General features: G+C 43.7%; 1 protein-coding gene across 1 annotated transcript; it reads right to left on the bottom strand.

The window, feature by feature from the left end:
• Nucleotides 1–8,015: 8,015 nt before the first annotated feature.
• GPR6 (G protein-coupled receptor 6) lies at nucleotides 8,016–9,638 on the bottom strand. The gene has a single exon (XM_025925771.2). It carries the CDS (start codon nucleotides 9,619–9,621, stop codon nucleotides 8,533–8,535), a length of 1,089 nt encoding a protein of 362 aa, XP_025781556.1. The 5' UTR covers nucleotides 9,622–9,638; the 3' UTR covers nucleotides 8,016–8,532.
• Nucleotides 9,639–23,846: the final 14,208 nt, after the last annotated feature.

Here is a 23,846-nt window from a genome sequence, read left to right as displayed (position 1 = left end):
CTTAGACAACCAAATGTGATTGCCGTCTTACATTTTAGTTCTATGTATATTGTAAACTCAGTGAGACAGTGTGATTATTGTTTTGTGAATATTTGATAATTTCATTTAAAAATGACCTGAGTTGCCAGGTGAAAAATGGCATCTCGTTTTAATTTACATTCTTTGGGTAATATAATTGAACAATTGTTTATCTTCCTTTGTGAAATGCCTTTCATGTTTTTCTCAATTTTCCTGTTGGGTTCATTAACATTGTCTCAGTTTGTAAAAATTCTTCAGATGCCAGAGAGTAATCCTTTTGTCACATATAGTTTTAAAATATTTTCTTTACTATGTTCTTTTTCTTTTAATTTTGCTTATGGCAGAATTTGTTTTAGCGCACATACTTCAATTTCTTATGTACCTTATAATTTTGCTCATTGCTTTTTACACTCAGAAAGCCCTCCCTTCTCTATATATGTCATGGATAGGTACGCATATTTTCTTTTAATTTTTTAATAGAATAAAGATTTAACTTTTAATTCATTAATCTACATTAAACTTAATTGGGGGAGGTAAATAAACTCTTGAGTGATTAGGCTAAAAGCTTAACCTAAAGTCCCTGAGATAGTCAACTGCATGATTGAGTTGTTGAAGATGGCATTTTAAGCACCAAACGACACACAGAACAGGTGTTGGATTGAATGACCGGGCACAAGAGAGTTTGGCTCTGGTGTTGGGGGCAATGACTCAGCTTGTCTACCAACTCATCGAATGCTTAGCCAAAAAGATTGTCATCCCCCACAATGGAGCTGGAAGCTGCCACCAAACTCTGCTTCCTGGCTGGTATCATTCTGTCTTGTGGACTCTGATGGAAAGAAGAAGAAGCCGATCTTTGAGTTTTCAATGAATGATAAGCAGAGTCTGGGGTCAAAATTCCCTTCCCCCATTATACCAAAGAACCTGCACTCTGAAGTGGTGGGACCTTAGGTTTGTAGTCTGGAAGAGAGGATGTCAGGCTTTGCAAACAGTTCCATCAGCGCCCTCCTGCCAAAGGTCGGGCCTGGGTCATCACCCCTATAATGCTTAGAGCCTAGTCCAGGCACTGAGGTTGGTGGGGTGTCCTGGCCCAACTGCTTTTCTAACATATAAGGAAGGGACATCTCTGAGCACACAAGGAGGGGCAAGGAAAGGCCGCAAGACAGATGAGAGCACCCCTGAGTCTATATGGTTGACAGATCACCAAACACCTCATGTGACAGGGAAGAAAAACCAGGAGACTTGGATAAACTGAGTTCCAGATCTGTCTTCCCTGTTTAGTAGCGCTGCAATCTTGGGTAAGCGTCCCGCTTTCTCTGAGACCCAATATCACTATCTGAAACTCACAGAAGCTGTACAAAATGTCCTCTAAGGTCCCTTCCAGTCCTCACCCTCTCTGATGCTACAACCCAAACTGCCAGCAGACCCAGTGGCTCTCTGGACAGAGAAGGTGGTCCCAACATGGAGAGGAAGGGAGACAGCCACAGGCTCCTGAAATTACATGCAATCTGCAAAGTCCAGGCAGGTTGGTTTTCATGTGCACATTGCATGGTATAGAAAGTTCTGCTGGTTTGGTACCAGCCTATCCAGTGATACCCGTCACTGATTAAATGTCGCAGGAATAAAAGATAATGTTATCAGCTGTTGCCATTTCAGTAATAAAGTGGATGTGCATTCACGGTGGTGGAAATGTGATTTATCAAATGTTATGAAACAAATGATTATTTAGCTGTCTTTACCTTCTGCCATGGTTTTCATAAGCATCTTTGTGTAAAATATTTGCAAAACAGATTTAACACAGTTCCAGCAAAAGAAAGAATGCTGTTTCATGCTTATTTACTGTGTGTTCCCATTAATAACAGTAACAATAACGTCTGGGGGCAATTATTCTTTTAATATAAGGCTTATTTGAATATTACAGTAACACCCCACCATCAGGCACTATAATCATTCTTGGATTTGATCACACCATGACTTTCAGGACGCAGCTCTCACCTGCACACCAAATGGCCTGTAATACATAGACCCTTTCTCCCTAACATAGATAGCATTCCCAGACTAAGTAACTGTGCTCAGAGGATTCTCTTAGTGATGATAAGTCCTTCTCCCCACTTCCTTCCACTTGCATGGCTATATTCAAATGTATTCATCTAGCCACCACTCTGGCTGGGAATGTTGACTCTGCTGGTTATGTACACGTCTGGGATTGATCCTCCTAACAAATGTCTTTCTTATGGCTGCAATTCTCTAGAAAATAATTCGGTTCTGCAGAGCATCCTTGAACACGAATGACTACTGGATGTATCCTCTTAGTGAGTGAACCTTGGGAATCATCGTGTGTGTGTGTGTGTGTGTGTGTGTGTGTGTGTGTTAGAGAGGGACAGAGCAACAAAGACAGAGAGACAGAGAGAGAATATGTGTGTGTTTGCTGGTTAGTTTTTTGTTTGTATTTCTGTACAAAGAATCTGGTTTGAGGGAAGCTGAGGTGACATAATCAGTGTCAATGTTATCCTGTTCAAAGATGCCTAAGTATCAAAGTTTTATTTGAAAATCAAAGATCCAATATTTTATAGCAAATATGTAGATCTTAATTTCAGTCCACCAGAAAAAGTGGGCATAATATCGATTTGGATTGCTGTTTTGGAGATAAATCTTCACTAGGTGTCAAAAATGTTATACAAATATCCATATGTTGTATTCATATTATTTTCAGAGCCATAGTTAAAGATAATGAAGTGACAATTTTTGAGGTATATACATTACTGAAAACAGATAACATAGAAAAATAGGAAAGAGGGAAACTTGAGAAGCAAAATGCACTTAAGGCTATGAAATCTAGACTAGGTGAAATTCAGCATTCATAAAGCTTGATTAATAACAACATCAAGAGGGGCACCTGGGTGGTTTAGTCGGTCGAGCATCCGACTTCAGCTTAGCCCCTGTGCTGACAGCTCAGAGCCTGGAGCCTGCTTCAGATTCTGTGTCTCCCTCTCTCTCTCTGCCCCTGGACAGGAGTTCTGATCCAACTGGTCCATCTAGTAAGTTGCCAAGTGGATGATGTCTCTTTCTGGCTGGAGTTGTAGAGACAGCAGGACTCCTTGTCTGCAGGCTTGGCTAGTTCCTTTCGCCTATCCTCCCAGGCATATATGCTTTGTTTCTCTTGGGTAAATACTTACAGGAGTGGAATAGCTGGGTTGTAGGGTAGGCATACGTTTAACTGTTTAAGAAATTACCAAACTATTTCCCAGAGTGTTGCACCATTTTACAGTCCCATCATCAATATATGAGAATTGCAGTTGCTTCACAGCCTTACAATACTTGGGATAGTCTGACCTTCAGTTTTGATTAAATGATCGTTATCTCAAGTTCATAGCTTTGTTCCCAATGTTGTTAACTCAGGTTCTTGATACTTCTTGATACTTAACTGGCACTCCTCCTTCAGATAAATTGAGGTTGTCAGATAGGAACTCTGTGCACTTCCTCCCACCACCTATAAACTTAGCTCTATCAGTACCAATCATTCCCACCTTGCCTCCTGTCAGAGCTGGGGAGCTATGTCTCCACCTCCTTCTGCCTAAGTCCCTCTCTCCCTGTGACACTGTGCCCCAAATCCCATTCTCCTCCTCTGAAGCCTCACTTTGTCACCCATCTTTCTTCTTTTTGCTATCCTCTGCTTTTCTTTTTTTTTTTATTTTATTTAAAAAAAAATTTTTTTTTTCAACATTTATTTATTTTTGGGACAGAGAGAGACAGAGTATGAACGAGGGAGGGGCAGAGAGAGAGGGAGACACAGAATCGGTAACAGGCTCCAGGCTCTGAGCCGTCAGCCCAGAGCCCGACGCGGGGCTCGAACTCACGGACCGCGAGATCGTGACCTGGCTGAAGTCGGACGCTTAACCGACTGCACCACCCAGGCGCCCCTATCCTCTGCTTTTCTAATTATACAGTACTTGCCTCTCAGTCTAATAATGTATTCAATCCTTGCCTATATTTAAAAAACAAAACAAAGACTATCTTGTGACCCCTGAGTTTTCTCTAGCGACTACTCCATCTCCTTCTTTCATTTAAAGTTAAATTTATTGAGGGGCGCCTGGGTGGCTCAGTCGGTTGAGCATCCAACTTCGGCTCAGGTCATGATCTTGCGGTTTGTGGGTTGGGCTCTGTGCTGACAGCTCAGAGCCTGGAGCCTGCTTCGGATTCTGTGTCACCCTCTCTCTCTCTGCCCCTCCCCTGCTTGCACTCTGTCTCTCTCTGTATCTCTCTCTCAAAAAATAAACATTAGAAAAAAATGTTTAAGCTACATTTATTGGGAAAAAATGGGAAATTTTCCATTTCCTCCTCCGTTCACTGCCATCTAGCCTTCATCCTGCTTTCCACTGAAACTACTTTCACTTAGGTTCCCATGACCAACATATTCCTAAATCTAACACTTTCTAAATCCTCTCTTACTTCACCTCTGGGCAGACTTTATGCAACTTGGTCATTAACTTCTTAAAACATTTTTCCACTTGACTTTCCAAAGGTCTCCCCTGGCTGCTTCTTCTTGGTCTCCTGGTTTTTTGGTTTTTGTTTGTTTTGCCTTTTTTTTGTTGTTGTTTTTTTGTTTTGTTTTGTTTTGTTTTGTTTTTTGCTTCCCTGCATTGTGCTTTGCAGATGTTATTAAGGATCTTGAGATGGGGAGCTTATCTTGGATTACCTGGGAGGGCCCTTAATATAATCATAAGATTTGGCTACAGAAGATGGCAATATGACCATTTAGGCAAAATAATATACCGAAGATGGAGGAAGGGGTCAGCGACTAAGGAATGCTACTTTAAAATATGGAAAAGGCAAGGAAGCAGATTCTCCCCTTAGAACCTCCAGAGGGAGTTCAGCCTTGCTGACACCTTGATTTCAGTCCAGTGAAATTCATTTCACACCGATCTCCACGACTATAAAAGAATAAATGTGTATTGTTTTAAGCTATCAAGTTTGTGTTCATTTATTATAGCAGCAATAGAAAACTGCTATGGGCCATGTAGGGCCCTTCATACCTTACAGGCCCCTGTCCTAGGACTCTTCCAGCTGTGTTCTTTCTCTTGGGGTCAAAGTCTATGTCCCCACTTGTAGGCCAGGCATCAGGTCTCCAGGACCTCAGAATTCTTTACTCAGGAAATTCTTGCTCAAGTCCTATTTTCAGGCCTAAATACTTCTTTCCCCAAGTTTGTCCTTTTGAGACAGACTGCACTGCTGGTGGGGTCATGCTTGGATCCAAAGGGTGGTCAAAGGAGCAACTGCTTGTGAGGGGTGAGCCACTGTGTAGACAATAGAATGAAGGGCACAAGAACTGAAGCCAGGAGACCAGAGAAAGTCTTTTATGGTACTTCCGGCATGAGATGATGATAGCGGTGGCGATGGGGAGAAAAGACTGGACTCTGGGTATATTTTGAAAATGAAGACAAGTTTTGCTGATACATTGATAAGAGGTAGGAGAGAAAGAGAGGGGTAAGTGTAATTCTAAGGTTTCTGGCCTGAACAGGTAGAAAGATGGCATTGCCATTAACCTAGATAGGAAAGAAGGGAGAAAGAGCAGATTTTGGGTAAATATTAGTGGCCCAATTTTAAATGTGTTACGTTTTGGATGCCCATTACACAGCAAGTGGGTAGGCAACTGGATGTTTAAGTGAATCTTGCCTTTTTCAAAGAGTGTATACTTCCAGCAACTAGCATACTGTCTTGAAACAGGAGAGTCTTAATATTGGATACGTCAAATGAATATGTGAGATTCCTCCATAGAAATATTTCAAGACCTACTCACAGTTTTATATCTGCACATCATCAAGTTGGTTAATATGAAGCCTACTGACATTACACAGCTTGGCCAACTGCGTAAGCCAGGATATTAACAACCTGATTGTTTAGTATCTCCTTGTTCTTGGCTCTCTCAAACATTTTGATTAGGACTAGGGCTGAAGTTGAATATTAATACCAAATAGATTGAAGTCAGATCCATGGTCCCTCTCTTATTATCCTAGTGTTGAACTTTCTTAATTCACTGATTGCAAGAAATTTTTCTCTGTAATTATAAAATGTATAATAATATTGACTTCTTTGTTCCATCTCTAAAATTCTATTTTTTTTCTCCACCACATGTTTGGAAACGTTTGCAGCCAGAGCTTTTGTTATTTCAGTCTGCTTGAATGCATTGTGGATACTGATAGGGCCTGAAAGTGTCTGATGATGCTGAATAGTCTATGAAAGTTAGTTCTTTATAAAATGTTAATTTGATGAATGAGCCATAACACTAATCTTCCTGGCTCTAAGTTTGCAGACACTATAAAACCATTTGCCTATAAAACGTACTATGTTTTATAGTGTTAAAAAGGTCATACTTCTGTTGCAAGATGTTGGAGACTAGGTTGCCCATGCATTTTCTCTTGTATCTTTTATAGTTAAGCTATTTTTCCCTTTTACTCTCCAGAAGTTTCTCTTGTCAAGTTCACCAATGATATTGACATGAAAAAAATAGTCATTGTTTTTAATCCTCATTTTCCTTAATCTCACAGCAACATTGACACAGTTGACTACTTCCTCAATAAATGCTTTTCCTTCTTTATTTTGTATCATTGTGCTCTCTTGTTGTAATAGTTAATTTTATGTGTCAACTTGACTAGACCACAGGATGTGCAGACATTTGGTCAAGCCTTATTCTGAGTTGTTTCTGTTTGGGATTAACATTTGATTTGGTAGGCTGAGTAAACAGATTGCATTCCCTAATGTAGGTAGGTTTTAGGTGTCATCTAATCAATTGAAGGCAGAAAAGAATGATGAGCTAAAGTAAGAGGGAATTTCTGTTGCCCAATGTATCGAGCTCAAACACTGGTCTTTTCTTGCCTTTGGTCTCAAATTAAAACATCAGTTTTTCTTGGATCTTGAGCCCATGGGCTCTCTTGGTTCTCAGGCCTTTCAAAACAGACTGGAACAATACCATCAGCTTTCTTGTTTCTCCAGCTTTCTGACTACACATCTTGGGACCTCTCAGTCTCCAAAATTGCATTGATGAACCAATTCTTTATAATAAATATCTGTGTGTGTGTGTGTGTGTGTGTGTGTGTGTGTGTGTATTTGCTTGTAGGCCATCTCCTCCATGAGAATGTAACACTATGAGCACTGAAACTTTTTGTCTACTTTGTTCACTCCTGTATTCCAAGCCCTGGAATTGTGTCTAGCAAATAGTAGGCACTCAATAAATACTCGTGGACTGTATGAAAAAATTCGTTTGTGGTATTTTCCTAAGGCCTAAGACCAGTAACAACTTGTGCTTGTGTGCATATTTCTTCATAGATGCTCAAAATGTCCATATGTGTTATCTTATTTAAACTCACATCATCTTTTAAGAAGGAGGGGAGGGGGCCATTTAATTATGACTCATATCCATTGGTGGAATGGGAATGTTTGGTCCCCGGGAATCTTAATGCCCTGTGTTTTGAAGATAAGGCTGCTGAGCATACCTTCACTTACCTCATGAGCAATGTATCTTGGAATCCTGTCTTTGAAGAATTTATTTCATAAGGCTGTGCATTTTGCTACAAGAACTGGCCAGCAAAAATATTCTCAGTCAATATGAATTTTAAACATTTAAAATTCTTTCCAGTTTGGAAAAGCTACAACTAAAAGTTAGGGTTTCAGAATTGCACATATGGTAAGAGGAAGGTATGGTTTCAGACATTCTCTGGAGTTTGTCTTCCAAACGCAGAAACCAAGGGGCAGATTAATTTGCACAGATAACACCAATAACCCTTTAGTGTCCTATGAATACTGCTATGTGAATATATTACTCCCTCTCAGCCTCCCACTGCAAATCTGTGTTAGGTATCTCTGACAATTTATGAACAATGTGCAAATGCATGATTTTGTACATTAAGATTTCATAGGAGGGAGATGATACATAATAAACTTTTTAAGTAAATGTACTAATAATTCAGCTCTTAAATAGTAATTCAATAGTCACATGCCCAAAATTACATTTTTATTATGTGTTTATTTGTGTACAAAATACGTTGTAATTTACTGACGCATGTGCAGCAAAATATTCTATCACATACAACAAAAATACACCTTTTACTTTCCTTCCCCTGCCCCTGAAAATGGCAACACTGTTTTGGCAGTTCAGCAGCTAAAAATAAAGTGCTATAATTAAGCAGTATTGGGATGTCTTCACTTGACAAATGTGATGTACAATTTGAGTATACAACCACATCTTAGTTTTTTTCACAGAACAGGAAATTCCACATCCTGAACACCTCCAGAAGATACAAATATTTGTATATATATGTACACATGTATACACTGTATATGTAAAGTACCAACGAGCCTCTTTGTCCTTTGTGAGTTTGATGTATTTATGTTTATTCTTTCTTTCTCTTCCCAAAGCCAGATTCACACTATTGGTGTCTCAGTTCATCAGCAGGCACCGAGAAGTTCACGGAAGGCTGGCTTGTTGGGGGTGTGGTGTTGGTGGGAGGACAAAGAAAGCCTTCAGACCTCACTGGGGGACCTAGAACGGAAGGGCACTTTGGACTGGAAACAGCCACAGAACAGGAGCCACAGGGCACGCTGAATCTCCTGGTTGCGGAAGGCATAGATGATAGGATTGATCATGGAGTTGTAGGTGGCGGGCAGTAGGGTGGCGTAGGTGTAGACTGCCGGGTCCTCGCGGCTGCCTACCACGCAATAGATGGCGAAGGGCAGCCAACTGGCGCCAAAAGTGCCCAGCACCACAGCCAGCGTACCCACGCCCTTTCTGGTGGCTGCGAGGTGGGGCGGCGCCAGGCAGTGCTGCTGCAGCGCGATCTGGTGAGCGTGGCGCCAGACCACCTGGCAGATGCGCACGTACAGGTGCAGCATGATACCAAAGACCGCAAAGAACGCGGCGGACAGCAGCGCCACGTGGCTGCGCGTCAGCGGGCGCACCACGCTGCAGGTGGAGCGCTCCGCTAGGCAGTTCCAGCCGAGCACCGGCAGCAACCCGAGGCCTAGGGACATCGTCCAGGTGGCAGCGAGCAGCAGGTGCACGCCCAACAGGGTCCGGCGCGAGTAGTAGGTGAGTGCGTTGTAGAGAGACAGGTAGCGGTCCACTGTGATGGCCAGCAGGCTGCTGACCGAGGCAGCGAAGGAGGCCACGAGGAAGCCCACCGTGAGCAGGCTCACCGTTTCTGAGGGCACCACGTACTGGAACACGAAGTGAAGGATCAAGCCGCAGCCCGCCAGCAGGTCGGCGGTGGCTAGGCTTCCCACCAGCACGAACATGGGCGTGCGCAGCGCTGGGGTGGACGCGATTAGCGCCACTACCAGCGCGTTTTCGCCTGCGATCACCGTCCCCGACACGCACAGGAGCACGTCCCAAGGATTCACCGCCGACAGTAGCAGCCCCGGCGGCCCCGCGGGCAGCTGAGAAGACAGCTCGAGGGACGCGTTAGCCGCGCCGCCGCCTCCCAGCGCCGCCGCTGCAGGCGGCCCCCATTCGCCGCTGTCCCGCGCCCCTGCCGCTGTGGCCGCCGCCGCCGCTCCCTCGGTGGTCACTGCCACCACCTGGGAGTCGTTGAGCGAGGAAGCGCTCGCGTTCATCGCTGGCTGACGCTGCACCCCTGCGTGGAAAAGGGAGAGCGAGCGTCAGGTGTGTGGTTCACGCCGCCAGGGAACTTTCCCCGGGCGCGGGTGCCTCGCTCATATTGCTCATCCTACCCCAGGACCCCAGAGCAGAGCAAGGAAGCAGTGGCTGAGAACCTAAAATTAATAAATACCTGTTGAGTACGGAGTGAGCGTGTGAGTGAAACGCACACGACTGCTCCACGGATATATGAGTTTTTGCACAGATATATATATACACACAGAGAACATGCGCTTGCATACACACAGATCAGTCCCGTAAGTGTGCCCATAACTGCAACAGGCACCCGTTTGCACCTGGCTAGGTAGGGGCATCAGCCCTGGCGAGTCCTGCCCTGGGCTCTGGCCAGTCGACCGGGTTAGGCTTTTTCCTAAACTAGGTGGCGGAGTCGCTGTCCGCGGTGCTGAAAGCGAAGTTTCAGAGGTCGCGGAGTCCAGCGGGCCCTGAAGGCCACAGAGATCCCTGGGAAAGGGGTTTGGGGGAGGGAAGCTGGGGGTCTGTGTAGGGGAAGGGTGTGGAGTCAAGCGTGGCCCTATTTCTTCTGCTTCAGGGAAGCCCCCTGGCCATCCTTCACCCCTTCCCTTTTCAACACCCTCAAAGTTCCTCTCGGGTGTCGGGTGCTCACCTGGGGAGTCAGGGCCTCAGGAAGTCGCTGATCATGAGCGCTGTGGCGGGGCGCAGGCTGCGCTCCCCGCGCGGACAGACTCTACGCCTGCGGGGCGGCCGGGCCCGCGCGGAGCAGAGCGCGGGGCGCCTGTCTCTGTGCCGGCGCCGCCGAAAGTGAGAGACACGGTTAGAGGCAGAAAAGGCGGCTACGAGCAGCGCGCCCGCGGAAGACTGACTGGCAGGGAGCGGTGACGTCAGGCTCCCGGCTCCTGAGTGCGAGCCGGCACTCATTCCCCTCCACCGCCCATCAGTACCCCCCAGCTCCGTCTCTCCTCCCCCAAAGTACGTCTCCGAAGGTTCAAGGAGGGAGGAGAAGACGGAGCGGCCACCTCCTGTCCAGAACCTCCAGGAATGGGATGAGGGAACGAGGAGAGGAAGAGAGGGGTGAAGTCTGAGGGAGGGTGAGCTGGGAGGAGAGGGGCGAGGTGTGAGCTGCAAGGCCGGGCTGCAAAGCCTTGGGCCAAAGGTCACCAAGAGGGTCAGGTCAAAGTATGAGCCCTGGAGAGGGAGGAGGTTGGGGCAGGGAGATCTAATGGCAGAGTTGCTACCTTAAAAAAAAAATACAGTACTGTGTTGGGGACAGGAATGAATGGACTGGGGGTGGGGGTGGGGGTGGGGCGGGCGATGAGCTCTTTGAGAAGATGTTTGTGGTACAGTGTCAGTTGAGTAGAGCCAGAGGGGAAATGGAAAGTTGTGGGAAACAGAGAAAAGATGGAACATTTGAGGGAAAACAGGTTTTTTTTTTTTTGAAGTTACCTGTGCAATTCCATTCTGTCTCCCTCTGTTCTTTCCTCTCTCTCCCGCCGTCTTTCCTGTACTCTACACAGCAGGTTTCACCATGCTTTCCCAGCCCAGTGTTCCCCAGTTTCAGTGCTGATAGTGCCCTTGGAACTTGCTCTTCAATTAAATACCAGGTCTGTGTCTTATTAGAAAAGAAGAAAACAGCAAAATGTGATTTACTTTCCTGGCAACAGACTTTGCCCTGTTAATTAGTACCCTATAAAACAAATTACAGGATGAAAATAGTGATAATTCAGCTGCACCAGACTTCAGTAGGCAGGAGTTTTATTTTCAGCCCAGATAAATCATCCTTTTAGTTTAAAGGTGTTTTGTTTTGTCAGTAAAATACAAGTAGTAGACTTCTTCTTTTATTCAATCAGCCAGAATCTCCAATAGTTGTACTTAGGCAAAAGCTGAAATAATTGACTCCTTCTAAAGCTCTAAAATAAACGATTGCACTTTGGCATGATGGCATTATACTGAAGTCATAGCCATGCTTTTCAGGGACCACATGCTTTGGGCAAAGTGAAAATCGATGTTTGTTATTGGTGCTTCCTCTACTTTTCCCTGTGTATCTTCTTCCCTTTCCTGGCTTCACTTTGCCTCTAGCCCCATGAGCTCTACAAGGAAAAAACAAAATAAAACAAAATTCAGACTGTCTATAGGCTGGGGTGGGAGGTAGGTTTTTACTCTGGCTTTTTCCCTTTAAACATAGTGCCCGAGTCCAGATTCCTCTTGGACATTCTGCCTTAATGCAGCTGAACTTAAGTAGAGGAAAGAAGGACAGCTATAGGACCATTCAGTTCTTTGCTGGAATAGCCAATGTTGGACCACAGAATCAGTTTATACACATTTTCTCCTTTTGGGAAGTTTATAAAATTTTCCAGCCACCGTTTCCACGAATCCCCAAATTGCCTGAAGTTCTAAGTTTCTGAAAAGAGCTATTTTGGGTTTCAATAAAAGATTCTCACGTAAAAGCCAAGAATGTTATTTCAGAGCTGTCAAATGAACTGCCAAACCACATGTAATAACATGTTAATTACAAATTTTCCAAACTATTAGATAAAGGCCCAATAAAGGAGGGGAATTCTTTTTTAAATTTTTTTTTTCAACGTCTATTTATTTTTGTGACAGAGAGAGACAGAGCATGAACGGGGGAGGGGCAGAGAGAGAGGAAGACACAGAATCGGAAACAGGCTCCAGGCTCTGAGCCATCAGCCCAGAGCCTGACGAAGGAGGGGAATTCTTAACGTCTGAATGTCATAATGCAGCAGAAAGTGTGAGATTGAACTTGAACAGAGATCCTGTGTTTTGGACACCCTCAGGCGCTCATCATTGCCAAGAGTGGACTTTCTGGTGGTTTCAGGAGGAAGATAGCCCATGTAGAATTATGTACATAAATGCTAGTTGAGGGTTCATAGGCTACTTTTTGGTCATGCCAGTCTGTGTTTATTTCTCTCATATGCTAGGCTGAACATTGAAAGTAGACAGAACGTGTTCTTTCAGGCTCCTCCTTATCTCCCTCATGCCTGTCCATCTCCTGGGAAGCAGAAGATGGGAAAGAAGAAAAGTGTGTGGTTCATTGGTAATGAATATTACATGTACTTCATTATATACTCTGCCAACAGATCCTCGCAAGTATCTGCCCTTCCAGTAGTCTGTTCAGCCTATGAACAAGATGACATTTTCCACTCTCAGCCTAGTTTTATGGGAGGAGATTGACACCTGACCCAAGGTGAGATAAGACCAGCCATCCTTTGCTGGACCAGTGGCCAGATTCCTCTTCTTGAAAATTTGAACCAAGATACTTTGTGACAGTCGTCAGTCAGTGTTGGGCTCTGGACCTAAGAGATCATAACAGATTAGAGCTGGAGCACTCATGTTGAGCCTTGTGTGATATGAGTAATTGGAGGAATCCAGGTGCAATGAAAGAATAAAGCAGATGTGTAGAAAGGAACAGAAATGAAGATCAAATGACTGAGAGATGGAGGGGATGACTTTAGTCATTGTCTAGTTCCTGACTCTGGGAGTCTGGATCCCTAGATGTCTTGAAATTGACATTTGTGTCTCTACTACAAACCTTCCTAATCTTGAGCTACTTTGAGTGAGTTTCTCTTCTGAAATCCTTGATACTTCATGAAATATACTATTCATCTACCAGCTTGTCTGGTTTGGGTTATGTTTTGGGGCATGCAAAATTTTGTTTTCTGACTTGTAATCACAGGTTGAACTCATCTTTGCCAACCCTGTGAGATGCCCATCATATCCTCTGGTGCCTTTCTATTCTAGTACTATCCAAGCATGAACATGAGAATGCTTTCCTTGTCAGAGGTTATGCCCAGAAATTACGACCTCTCAATCACAACTCTTTCTCTGGCTTCCCTGGGTATCTCTTGCCCATTTTAGCCTAAGTCAGTGGTTCCCAACACTGGCTGTGCATTAGAATTACCTAGAGGGGCGCCTGGGTGGCGCAGTCGGTTAAGAGTCCGACTTCAGCCAGGTCACGATCTCGCGGTCCGTGAGTTCGAGCCCCGCGTCCGGCTCTGGGCTGATGGCTCAGAGCCTGGAGCCTGTTTCCGATTCTGTGTCTCCCTCTCTCTCTGCCCCTCCCCTGTTCATGCTCTGTCTCTCTCTGTCCCAAAAATAAATAAATGTTGAAAAAAAAAATTAAAAAAAAAAAAAGAATTACCTAGAAAGCTTTTAAAAACTTTTTTTTTAAGTTTAAAAACTTAAAAAAAAAAACCTCCTGGATCCCTCACTCAAAGATTCTGATTCATTTGGCCTGGAGCGAGGGCTCGGCATCAGGTTTTCTATAGTCTCTAATAGAACCAGGGTTGAGAACACTCGCATAAGTGATCATTCAATCTCCTTTCTTATCAGTTTAGCATGCAGGAGAACTCCTGAAAGAGTGAACTGGAGTTTGGAATAATTGGAACAAAGGAATTATAGCAACAATCCAGTCACTTAGTTTAATTTCAGATTTAAGGCACTAACCAGATCTTCTCTGCAAACCTTTGATTTTCCACACGAACCTCTTTTATGGCCCAAGATCAATGCTGACACTTGGTTCCCATTTGGCTCTGATGAGCTCAATGGCTCCCATCAGGGTCTAAGCTCTGGTTGTTCTGGACCCTCCATTTTTCTGTAACTTTCAGTATACCTCAGCATCTGCCCCCTTCCTTGTTCTTAGTTCACAGCCATTTCCCAGGTGTGCCCTCTCCTGGCCCAGATTTTTGCAAATCAATTCTGTTTTACAAAATTAGACCTACAGTCAGACAAGCTGTCTAAACCTTATAAAACTAGGTTGGAAAGACCCATGCTAGCAATTCTGGTCTATCTCTCTGGGCATCTGCCAGACGCCCCTATAGACACACACACACACACACACACACACACACTCCCTCTACATGGTTATTAGAGACAAGTCGTATAGTTTTCTACTGGGAAATTTGTCTATTTGGTGATACACAAACACTTATTCTGATAGCTTTGGAAGAGATCAGGTGTTTAGTGAGATGTATGAAGCTGTTATTAAGGAAGATTGTTGCTGAAAGAGGCAGCAATCACAAAGGGCCATTGAATAGCCTACATTGTTTGTCCAGATCCAGGATATTGGATGGAGTGTAATCTTTTTGGGATACATCCTGAGGCGGATGAATGATATTCAAAATATCTCCATTTCTCTGCTTTCACCTGCCCCTAGGGTTTCTTCTCACCCCAGGCATTGGAGGCGTGTCATAATGTTCAAGGTACCTATCTACTGCAAACACATTAGGGATATTCCTGTTTTATGCCAGGTGACTGGCCTTTACTCCAAAGGGCTGTTATTCTGGAAGGTCAGCATAACCTGATGTTCCCACCAAATTTAGAAAAGGAGCATACCACTATTATTATGATTACATGCCCATAAGATGCAGAACATTGTGCAGGGCAGTTGAAATTTTTTTATTTAATTCAGTGGTGGACAATATTTTTTTTTTTTTTTGCATGAGAAACAAATGAGGAAAAATAGCATTTAAAGACATATGTCCTTTTTCATAAAGAGCAAAAATAACTTTCATGGAGTTTCATGGGGCTATGTATAATGTTACAATTTAGATTCAGTTAGATTATATTAGTACTGACTTACTGAACATGAGAATGATAAAGTTGGGTCTACTGGTATTTTTGTTTTTTTTAAAAAAAAATTTTTTTCAACGTTTTTTATTTATTTTTGGGACAGAGAGAGACAGAGCATGAACGGGGGAGGGGCAGAGAGAGAGGGAGACACAGAATCGGAAACAGGCTCCAGTCTCTGAGCCATCAGCCCAGAGCCTGACGCGGGGCTCGAACTCACGGACCGCGAGATCGTGACCTGGCTGAAGTCGGACGCTTAACCGACTGCGCCACCCAGGCGCCCCTGGGTCTACTGGTATTTTTGAAAGTAACACAGAAGAAATCTAATCTGTCATGCCCTATATTTTATTTAATTTTTTGAAACTGTTTATTCATTTTTGAGAGACAGAGAGAGAGAGAGAGCATGACTAGGGGAGGGGCAGAGAGAGAGAGATACACACACACAGAATCCGAAGCAGGCTCCAGGCTCCGAGCTGTCAGCACAGAGCCCGAAGCGGGGCTCGAACCCACAAACCGTGAGATCATAACCTGAGCCAAAGTCAGAGGCTTAACTGACTGAGCCATCCAGGAGTCCCTGCCCTACATTTTCAAGGTGCCGTGGACCTCACACAGCAAGTCCATACTCTATCTTATTTCATTCTCTGAAACAATTACATGGGTTTTGGCATTATTTTCTTTGCAAGTGGGGCAACTGAAGTTCAGAGGGGTGAAGTGAGTTGTTCAAGGGCACACAGGACACTGGCAGGCACATTATGTACAAGATAGCAGCAATCTCATGGGAAAGCAAAACAAACATCAATTCAATGTGTGCAAAGGTGTGTAACTTCCAACACTCAAAGAGGCTTTACTTGGAATAGACAGACGTATCCAAAATGATGCAGGTTGTATTTTATAACTTCAATATTACTGTGAATAGCTGTTTATAGATGACTTTAACATTCACAAGGATGGCCCCATCTGGACTCCTCATCATTCCTGCCCCTCCACCTGTCTTCGCAACCCTCTCTATCTTTGTTCCTGACCACCTCTCCTCCTCAAATAGCTACTTTCTCTGAAATCAGCCTTGGCCTCTCAGCCATCTCTTTCCCCTTCAAATCTCTTCCATTTATAAGGAAAAGCTCTCCCTTGAACTTACATCTCTGTTTAGCTTCTGCCCTATTACTCTCTTCCCCTTCAAGCCAAACTGCACTCCCCTTTCTCACCCCTCATTTACAACCCATTCACTCCAGTCTGGCTGCCTGCCAGTCCTGCACTTTCAACGAAGTCACCAATAAAATCAAGCGATTGCCTTCTAATTCTTTGGGAAATTTGAGGAGGAGGACCTTAGCTAATAGATAGTAAATGAAAGGGGTCTTTACAGTTATCATTTTGATGGCTGTACAGTATTACATTAAAGACATAGAGTGGCGTTTAATTTACCATTCTCCTACAGTTAGACATTTAGGTTGTTTATATGTTTGCTATTGTAGATAACTCTGCAAAGATTACTTTCATGCACATAATTATTTTTATTGTGTATGATTATCTTGACATGAAAATTGTCAGCCAAAGGGCAGAAACGTTTCATGGCTCTTGAAATGCATTGCCAAATTGCTTTTCAAAACGACTACAATAATTTGCAATGCCAATAGCACTCTGTGAGTATACCAGTTTCTCTTCAGCTTTTATGGCACTGAGTTTTTTTAATTTCAAAACATTCTTTCAATTCAAAGGGCATATGTGGTACCTCATTAATGATTTAAATTATATTTGTTTGATTTCTACTAAGGTAGACCATTTGTCTCTCTTTCTTTAAGCAATTTGAATTTTCTCTTACTTGAATGATCTATTCTTAACCTCTCTTTGGACTTAAATCTGGTTTTATATAGCTGATCAAGTCTACTGGAAAAGATATTCATCTTTTGCATGTCAAACTTGAGGGAAATTTTTCCTCTTTTCCCTTTAGTTTCGATTGTTCTAGAGTATTGTGTTTTTATAACGTCTCACTTCTTTTTTTTTCAACTTTTTTTTTTTTTTTTTTATTTCTCTTTGGGACAGAGAGAGACAGAGCATGAACGGGGGAGGGGCAGAGAGAGAGGGAGACACAGAATCGGAAACAGGCTCCAGGCTCCGAGCCATCAGCCCGGAGCCCGATGCGGGGCTCGAACCCACGGACCGTGAGATCGTGACCTGGCTGAAGTCGGATGCTTAACCGACTGCGCCACCCAGGCGCCCCTATAACGTCTCACTTCTTTAGAAAACATCGCAGCAATGGAAAGCAGACCTGAGATGGCTTGACTTCCCTGCCATGTGTGGCCTGAGGAGAAGGGAATCATTTGGGGGCAATGGGCAAATTTTGGAGGGTCCCACAGGTCAACTGGAAGAATTTGGACTTGGTGCAAGAGGAAATAGGGACTCAGGGCAGATTCTGAGCAGAGAGATGATTCGAATTGATGCTTCAGCAAGCAGTGGAGGGCAGAAAGTGGCTGCTTTTCTGTGACACACTTGTGGGGACCGAGCAAATAAAGCAGGCCTACTCAATGAGAGCAAGCAGGAATTGATGCCTCTTGAGTTGCTGCTAAGATAACTCACTGCTCTGGATGCTTATCTGAAATGTAATCCCCTGATCTTTTGAGAAGGATTCTAAAACCTAGGAGAGTTGCTAAGGGAATAAAGCCCTAAGTATCATAAACAGCTGAATCCATAAAATAATTTTCCCAAAATGTCATGAGCTGAATAATCGAGCCAGCAGTATTTGAGGGTTTGGCAGGAGTGAGGAGGAAGCCAGTGTGGCTCTGGCCTCTCCCTCTCCCTCCAGACATCCCTCCTGTGTGCACAAAGGATAGTCCTCACCAAGGGTCCTCTTTATGCCTGCGTTCTCAGGATTTCTGTAGTCCCAGGTGTTCCTTCTGCTAGGGACCCTGCCCTCTCGTAGGTTCTAACACCCTCCAGGTTTTTACCTGATGTAGATTACATCCCCACCCTGTACCCCAAACTGACTGATGCTTTAAGCAGGAATAATTGATTTGAATGACTTGTATCACATGCTTATTTTATTAGGTGGAGGTGGATTAATTAGACTTTTCTTTTGAGCTTTTAAAAAAAAGGATGGGGCGCCTGGGTGGCGCAGTCGGTTAAGCGTCCGACTTCAGCCAGGTCACGATCTCGCGGTCCGTGAGTTCGAGCCCCGCGTCGGGCTCTGGGCTGATGGCTCAGAGCCTGGAGCCTGTTTCCGATTCTGTGTCTCCCTCTCTCTCTGCCCCTCCCCCGTTCATGCTCTGTCTCTCTCTGTCCCAAAAATAAATAAACGTTGAAAAAAAAAATTAAAAAAAAAAAAGGATAAATATCTATATAGTCATAAAGAGACATTCCTAAAATGAAAACGAACAAACAAAAACCCAAACAGTGAATAAAGAATGGGCTCAGTTTTGTAAAAGACATTATATGTATATATATAAATATGTGTGTGTATATAAATATGTATATATATGCTATATATCAAAATGTTAACAGTGATTACCTCTGAGTGCAGGCTATTTTTTATCCTTTTAATGTTGTATTTAATGCATTGGCAGAAACCAATCGCTATCTTCCGATATCCATTCTCCCTTTATTCTGGAGTAATGGAACCTCCCATTTTAGCTGGGCACATTGCCACCTAGCATAAAGCATGTTTCTAGGCATCAAGTGCAGCTAAGTGTGGTCATTCAACTGTTCTGCCCAGTGAGATATAAATGGATGTGTTATGTGGCATCTTTCGAGAAAGTGTTCTTGAAAGGAAGGGGCATGCCCTTCCCTTCTCTTTCCTCCTTCTTGCTGGCTGGAATTTGAGCACGATGGTTGGAGGCAGAGTCGCTATCTTGGGTCCCGAAGTGGAAGCCACATGCTGAAGGTGTTAGAGCAACAGAGAGAAGAAACCTGGGTCCTTGATGATCATGGAGTCTCTATACTAGCTCTGGACACCCTATACCTACATGACGTGGGATTATTTTTCCTCTTCTGTCTTGTTTAAGTCACTACTATTTTGAGTTTTCCATCACTTGACAGCTTAATAAAATCACAGATAATACATTTGTATATTTTTTAAAGCCATGAAATACATAAAGGTATATTGAGAATTCAAGTCCAAGTCCTGTACATGAAATGATTTTTCTTCTTGCAAAATTTTTCATTGAAACCACTTGTCCCAAATTTCACTCGTATCTGCTCTCACACTCCACTCAAACAATTGCATCAAGTTGGCACTTAGTGCTATGTTCAGTTTTTTATAGAAAGACACGTTGCCCAATCTTTAGTCCCCAGGTTGTCTTAATTTAATTCAAAAGGCTTCACAACTGTCCTGGGAATAAGATATTGAAGTGACTGCCCTGTGACTGGAGACGTCGTAAGTTGTGGCAAAACCAAAGTTGAGATGGTCCAGGTGGCCCTTTCCCTGTCCACATGAACTGCTTCCATCCAGACTTTGAGGCTAGGGCCTGTGAGGACCAAGAGTCACACAGTTTGTGTGTGTGTGTGCACGCGCGTGTGTGTGTTCGGTGCATCTGTGTGTTACACGTGCTTTATGTGGGTGTGTAGTGCTCATGTATTATTGGCACATGGGTGATATATACAGTTCAAGAGGTGTCTGTGTGTTCATGTGTGTTTTGTGGACATGTGTTTGTTGAGACTGTGCATCGTATAGGCGTGTGTGCATACAGGGATGTGTACTGTCCTCCTATGTCACACTGGGATGGGTGTGTGTGTGCATGCATATTATGTTGGTGTGTGTTTGCAAGTTTCTGTGTGTGATCACACGCTCGCACACACACATGTGTAGTGATGTGTTATATGACAGAGGAGGTACCTAGCATTGCAGGGTCCTGAAGAAGGTTGCAATTGCTTTAGAAGCCGGGCCAGAATCAGTGATACAGAAGAATCCCTACTCTTCCACACCCCCTCATACATTTCTAGGTCACAGGTGTCCCCATTCATTCCTAATAATAATGCAATGTTTACATTACATTTACTTATCTAAACTGTAGGCAAGTACCAGCAATTCAGTTTTAAGTTGGCTTTAATTTAGCTGGTACTTTCGCTTTTGCTGCCCAAATGACTAAAGTCATTTTTTTTAAATTAAAATTTTTCCAGGCATTTGTTTATACTGTGAAAGGAAAATTATCCTGAAACATAAGGAATACTCAATATAACAAAATAAAAGGGAGATATCAGATGAAGAAAAGCAGATGTCACTGAAACATAGTGTTGACATTTCAGCTATTCTCACACATTTGGTGTGAAAAACATTTTTTAGCATCCCACACATCACCACTATATCCCCACAAAGAATCCATCATCTTTGGCTCTTAAGTTCACTTACTAATGTGGCTGTCACTCCTCAGCAGGTCTGGGTTCTTAAGGACCCTCTATAAAAGGGGGGAAAAAACTATTCCCGTGTGAGTATTTGTAAATTACATCTCTATGTATGTAGAGATGCCTGACGCCACAGGATCATATTGCCCTTCTGAAGTTTTTTCACACACATGAAGGTGCTCATGGCCTTGGGGGTGTCTGAGGAGAAAGTGCCCCCCACTGACTCTGCATTTCCATGTTATGTTGGGGAATGGCCAGGCCACCCCTAGGTGGTGCTGTTCAGGACTGGCTGGGAAGTACGCTTGCTACATTTGAGATAAGGAGGAAGTAGAGTTGGGAAGGCTTTGGGAGAGTTTCTACAGCCTTTTATGTTCCTCCTGGCTGGTTTTGGCCATGTCTGAAAATGTGTCCAGACTGTAGACATAGGATTGTTAGCATGGGTCATTATGCACATAACCCTATGAGGAAGACTGTTATCCACATTTTAAACTGAGGTTGAAAGTCCCTTGTCCAGGGTTACACAAATAGTAAGTGTCCATGTTGGGCACTTGAGGGGAGTTTGAATGTAGGCAGTTTGGTTTCAGAACTCTGCTTTTAACTAAGGCTCCCTCCCAAACACTTGCAACCGGGACCACACAGGAGCCAGGTGGAGAGAGGGGGTTTTATTGAGGCATAGGCTTGACACCTGTTCTGAGAGGCTTAGCTCATGAATGCACTTGGCCAACAGCCCAGCATCTTGGTGTGATGTTGCTGTTCATCTTATTAGGAAAAATCTCATGAAGTGAAGAAAATGCTTTGTACTTCTGGAAAGTGTTTAAAATGTTGACTTGTCACATAAGGAGAAACATGGCCCTCTAGAAAAGCTTCTTTCAGCTCCCACAGGTAATCCAGGAATCCATCAGGACACCCTTTGGGCTCTACTTTCAAAAGAAAATGAGAAACTGAGCATGCTTCTCCTCCTCCACATGGCTGACTCTCACCACCTTTGTTCTATTCTCAACTCTGACCAAGTTCATTTTGTTCCCAACAGAATAAAGCTTTTAAGATGAAAGTTAGATGCTGCCCCGCCTCTGTTCCAAAGTCTCAGTGACTCTCATCCTGCGAGGTCTTGCGGTGGCCACATGGGCTCCAACTGGCTTGCCTCTCACTCTTCCCTCTCTGAATACAGCTACTGCTTTCGTTTTCCCTGACTTGACTGTAGTCCTACTAGTCTTCCTCTGACACACAGACATACTCCCAACCCAGGGCCTTTGCACTGGCCATTCCCTTTTCCCCCATAGATATCAGGTCTAACTCTCTCACTTCCTTCAAGTCTGCTCAAAGTCACCTCCTCGATGAGGCCCACTGGGACTACTCTATTTAAAATCGCAACTTGCCTTCTCACCCCTTGCTTTCCCCTTTCCTACCTTTTCCTGCTCTACCTTTTCCCCATGGTCCCAATCAACTTTTAACATAAGATACAATTGAATTATTTATTGTGTTATTATTTATTGTCACTCCCCCACTCCCACCCCCACTAGAATGTAAGTTCTTAGAGAGCAGGGATCAGTGCATCATTTATTAATGTATTCCAAGCACCAAGTACAGGGCCTGACACATGCTATGGGCTCAGTAAATGTCTACTGAGTGAATGAGGGGGGAACCTGCAGCCTACAAATGTTCTCCTTTGTGGAGATTCCACAAAGCCTATTAAAGTCCAGATGAGCAATGGTCCAGGGCTGACAAAGATTCCTGGGCTTAGTGGGAAGCCCTGTGTATTCTGCACAAGGAAGGCGGAGTTGGGTTGAACCATCACTGTGTCTCTGCAAAAGAGAAAGACTTTATTATAGCTTCACACTGCATCTGGACACTTTTTAAAATAAATATACTAAGAACAGGAGGTTATTGGAAAATGCCATTTTTGTCTTATTCATGCAGACTGCCTTCAAGGAGGAAATGTGTGTCAAATGCTTAGCACTGTGCTTGGTGCATTTTAAGTGTCCCATAAAGGTTGATTGTTATCATGGCTATCTATCTGCCTATGTATAAGGGAAACCTGGTTACTGCTGTGAGCTTTTCTCCCTGTTTTTCCAAAGCAGCTCCCTTTCTGCCTCCTCACGTTGGAGCTATGCTGGGGCTCAGCACCCAAGTGCTGTCCAGGAAGTGACCAAAGCTGAAATGCACCATATATAAACCCACGAGTCTTCTGAAAACGTTGGCTCGGCCAAGGGGATGTGCATGGTCAGGAGGCAAGACTGGGGAAACACACCCCCTCTTTCCAAGCCCAAGGAGATCATTGGTAGATGACTCTCTGGTTCAGTGGCCTTCTAATAGCCTGAGGGACTGAAGGGGAACAGGGCCAATTTCTTCAGCATTCATGGATTCCATCACTGAAAAACATCCATCACTCCAGACCATCTCTAGATACCAGACCAAATGTCTTGGTAGCCCATCCAACTTCTTCTAGATGCTTGCTTCATATGTTGGCACAGGTTTTGCTCTAGGGTAACAGGAGTAGCAGAAGGCTCCATTTCCATGATGTTTCCTATTGGTTATTTGGGAGAAAAGGGCTTTAAAAACCACAAATTTATTATCTTAAAGTTCTGTAGGTTACAAGTCCCACATGGCTCTCACTAGGCTAACGTCAAGGGGTTGGCAGGGCTGCGTTCCTCTCTAGAGGCTCTAGGGGATAATATGAGTTTTTTTTTTTTGTTTTGTTTTTTTTTTTTTTTTTTTGCTTTTTCTAGCTTCTAGTGTCTCCCCCATGTTTCTTGACTCCTGGACACTCCCTCCATCTTCAAGAGCAGCAGTGTCTCTCATCCGACCCTTCCTCTGTAGTCACATCTCCTGCTGACTGTAGATTCTCTGCTTTTAAGGATTCATATGATTAGGTGAGGCCCACCTGGACGATCCAAGATACTCTCCCAGTCTCTAGGAACTTAACTTTAATTGTATCTTCAAAGTCCCTTTTGCCAGGTAAGGTGACATATTTCCAGGTTGTAGGGATTGGGATGTGGATATCTTTGGGGGCCATTATACTGTCTGCCACAGCCATCAAGATTAGGATTGTCTTTGAGTTATAAAATTATAAAATTATCTTTATGTGCATAGAAAGCTATATACCCCAATTTCAACTCTCATTTTCTCCAACTATGGCCGTGTTTTTTTTTTTTTTTGTTAACTATTGATAGGTTTTTAGAGGATATTGTCAATTGATTTTGTACAGAATCCTCCTATCCTGACAGCTTCACATCTTCTATTAGGAGGAACATGCCATCTGACCTCCACGTAGTGTTGCTGAAGTTCACCAGGG

The sequence above is a fragment of the Puma concolor genome, chromosome B2 (assembly GCF_028749965.1).
Source record: "Puma concolor isolate L17-30 chromosome B2, mPumCon1.1.hap2, whole genome shotgun sequence".
Classification (NCBI taxonomy): Eukaryota; Metazoa; Chordata; class Mammalia; order Carnivora; family Felidae; genus Puma; species Puma concolor.
The sequence above is the reverse complement of the archived record's forward strand: the minus strand, read 5'-3'. Positions and strand labels throughout refer to the sequence as shown.

What these genes read in the sequence shown, in the direction of transcription:
- GPR6 (XM_025925771.2), bottom strand. Translation starts at nt 9,621, where the DNA reads ATGAACGCGAGCGCTTCCTCGCTCAACGACTCCCAGGTGGTGGCAGTG.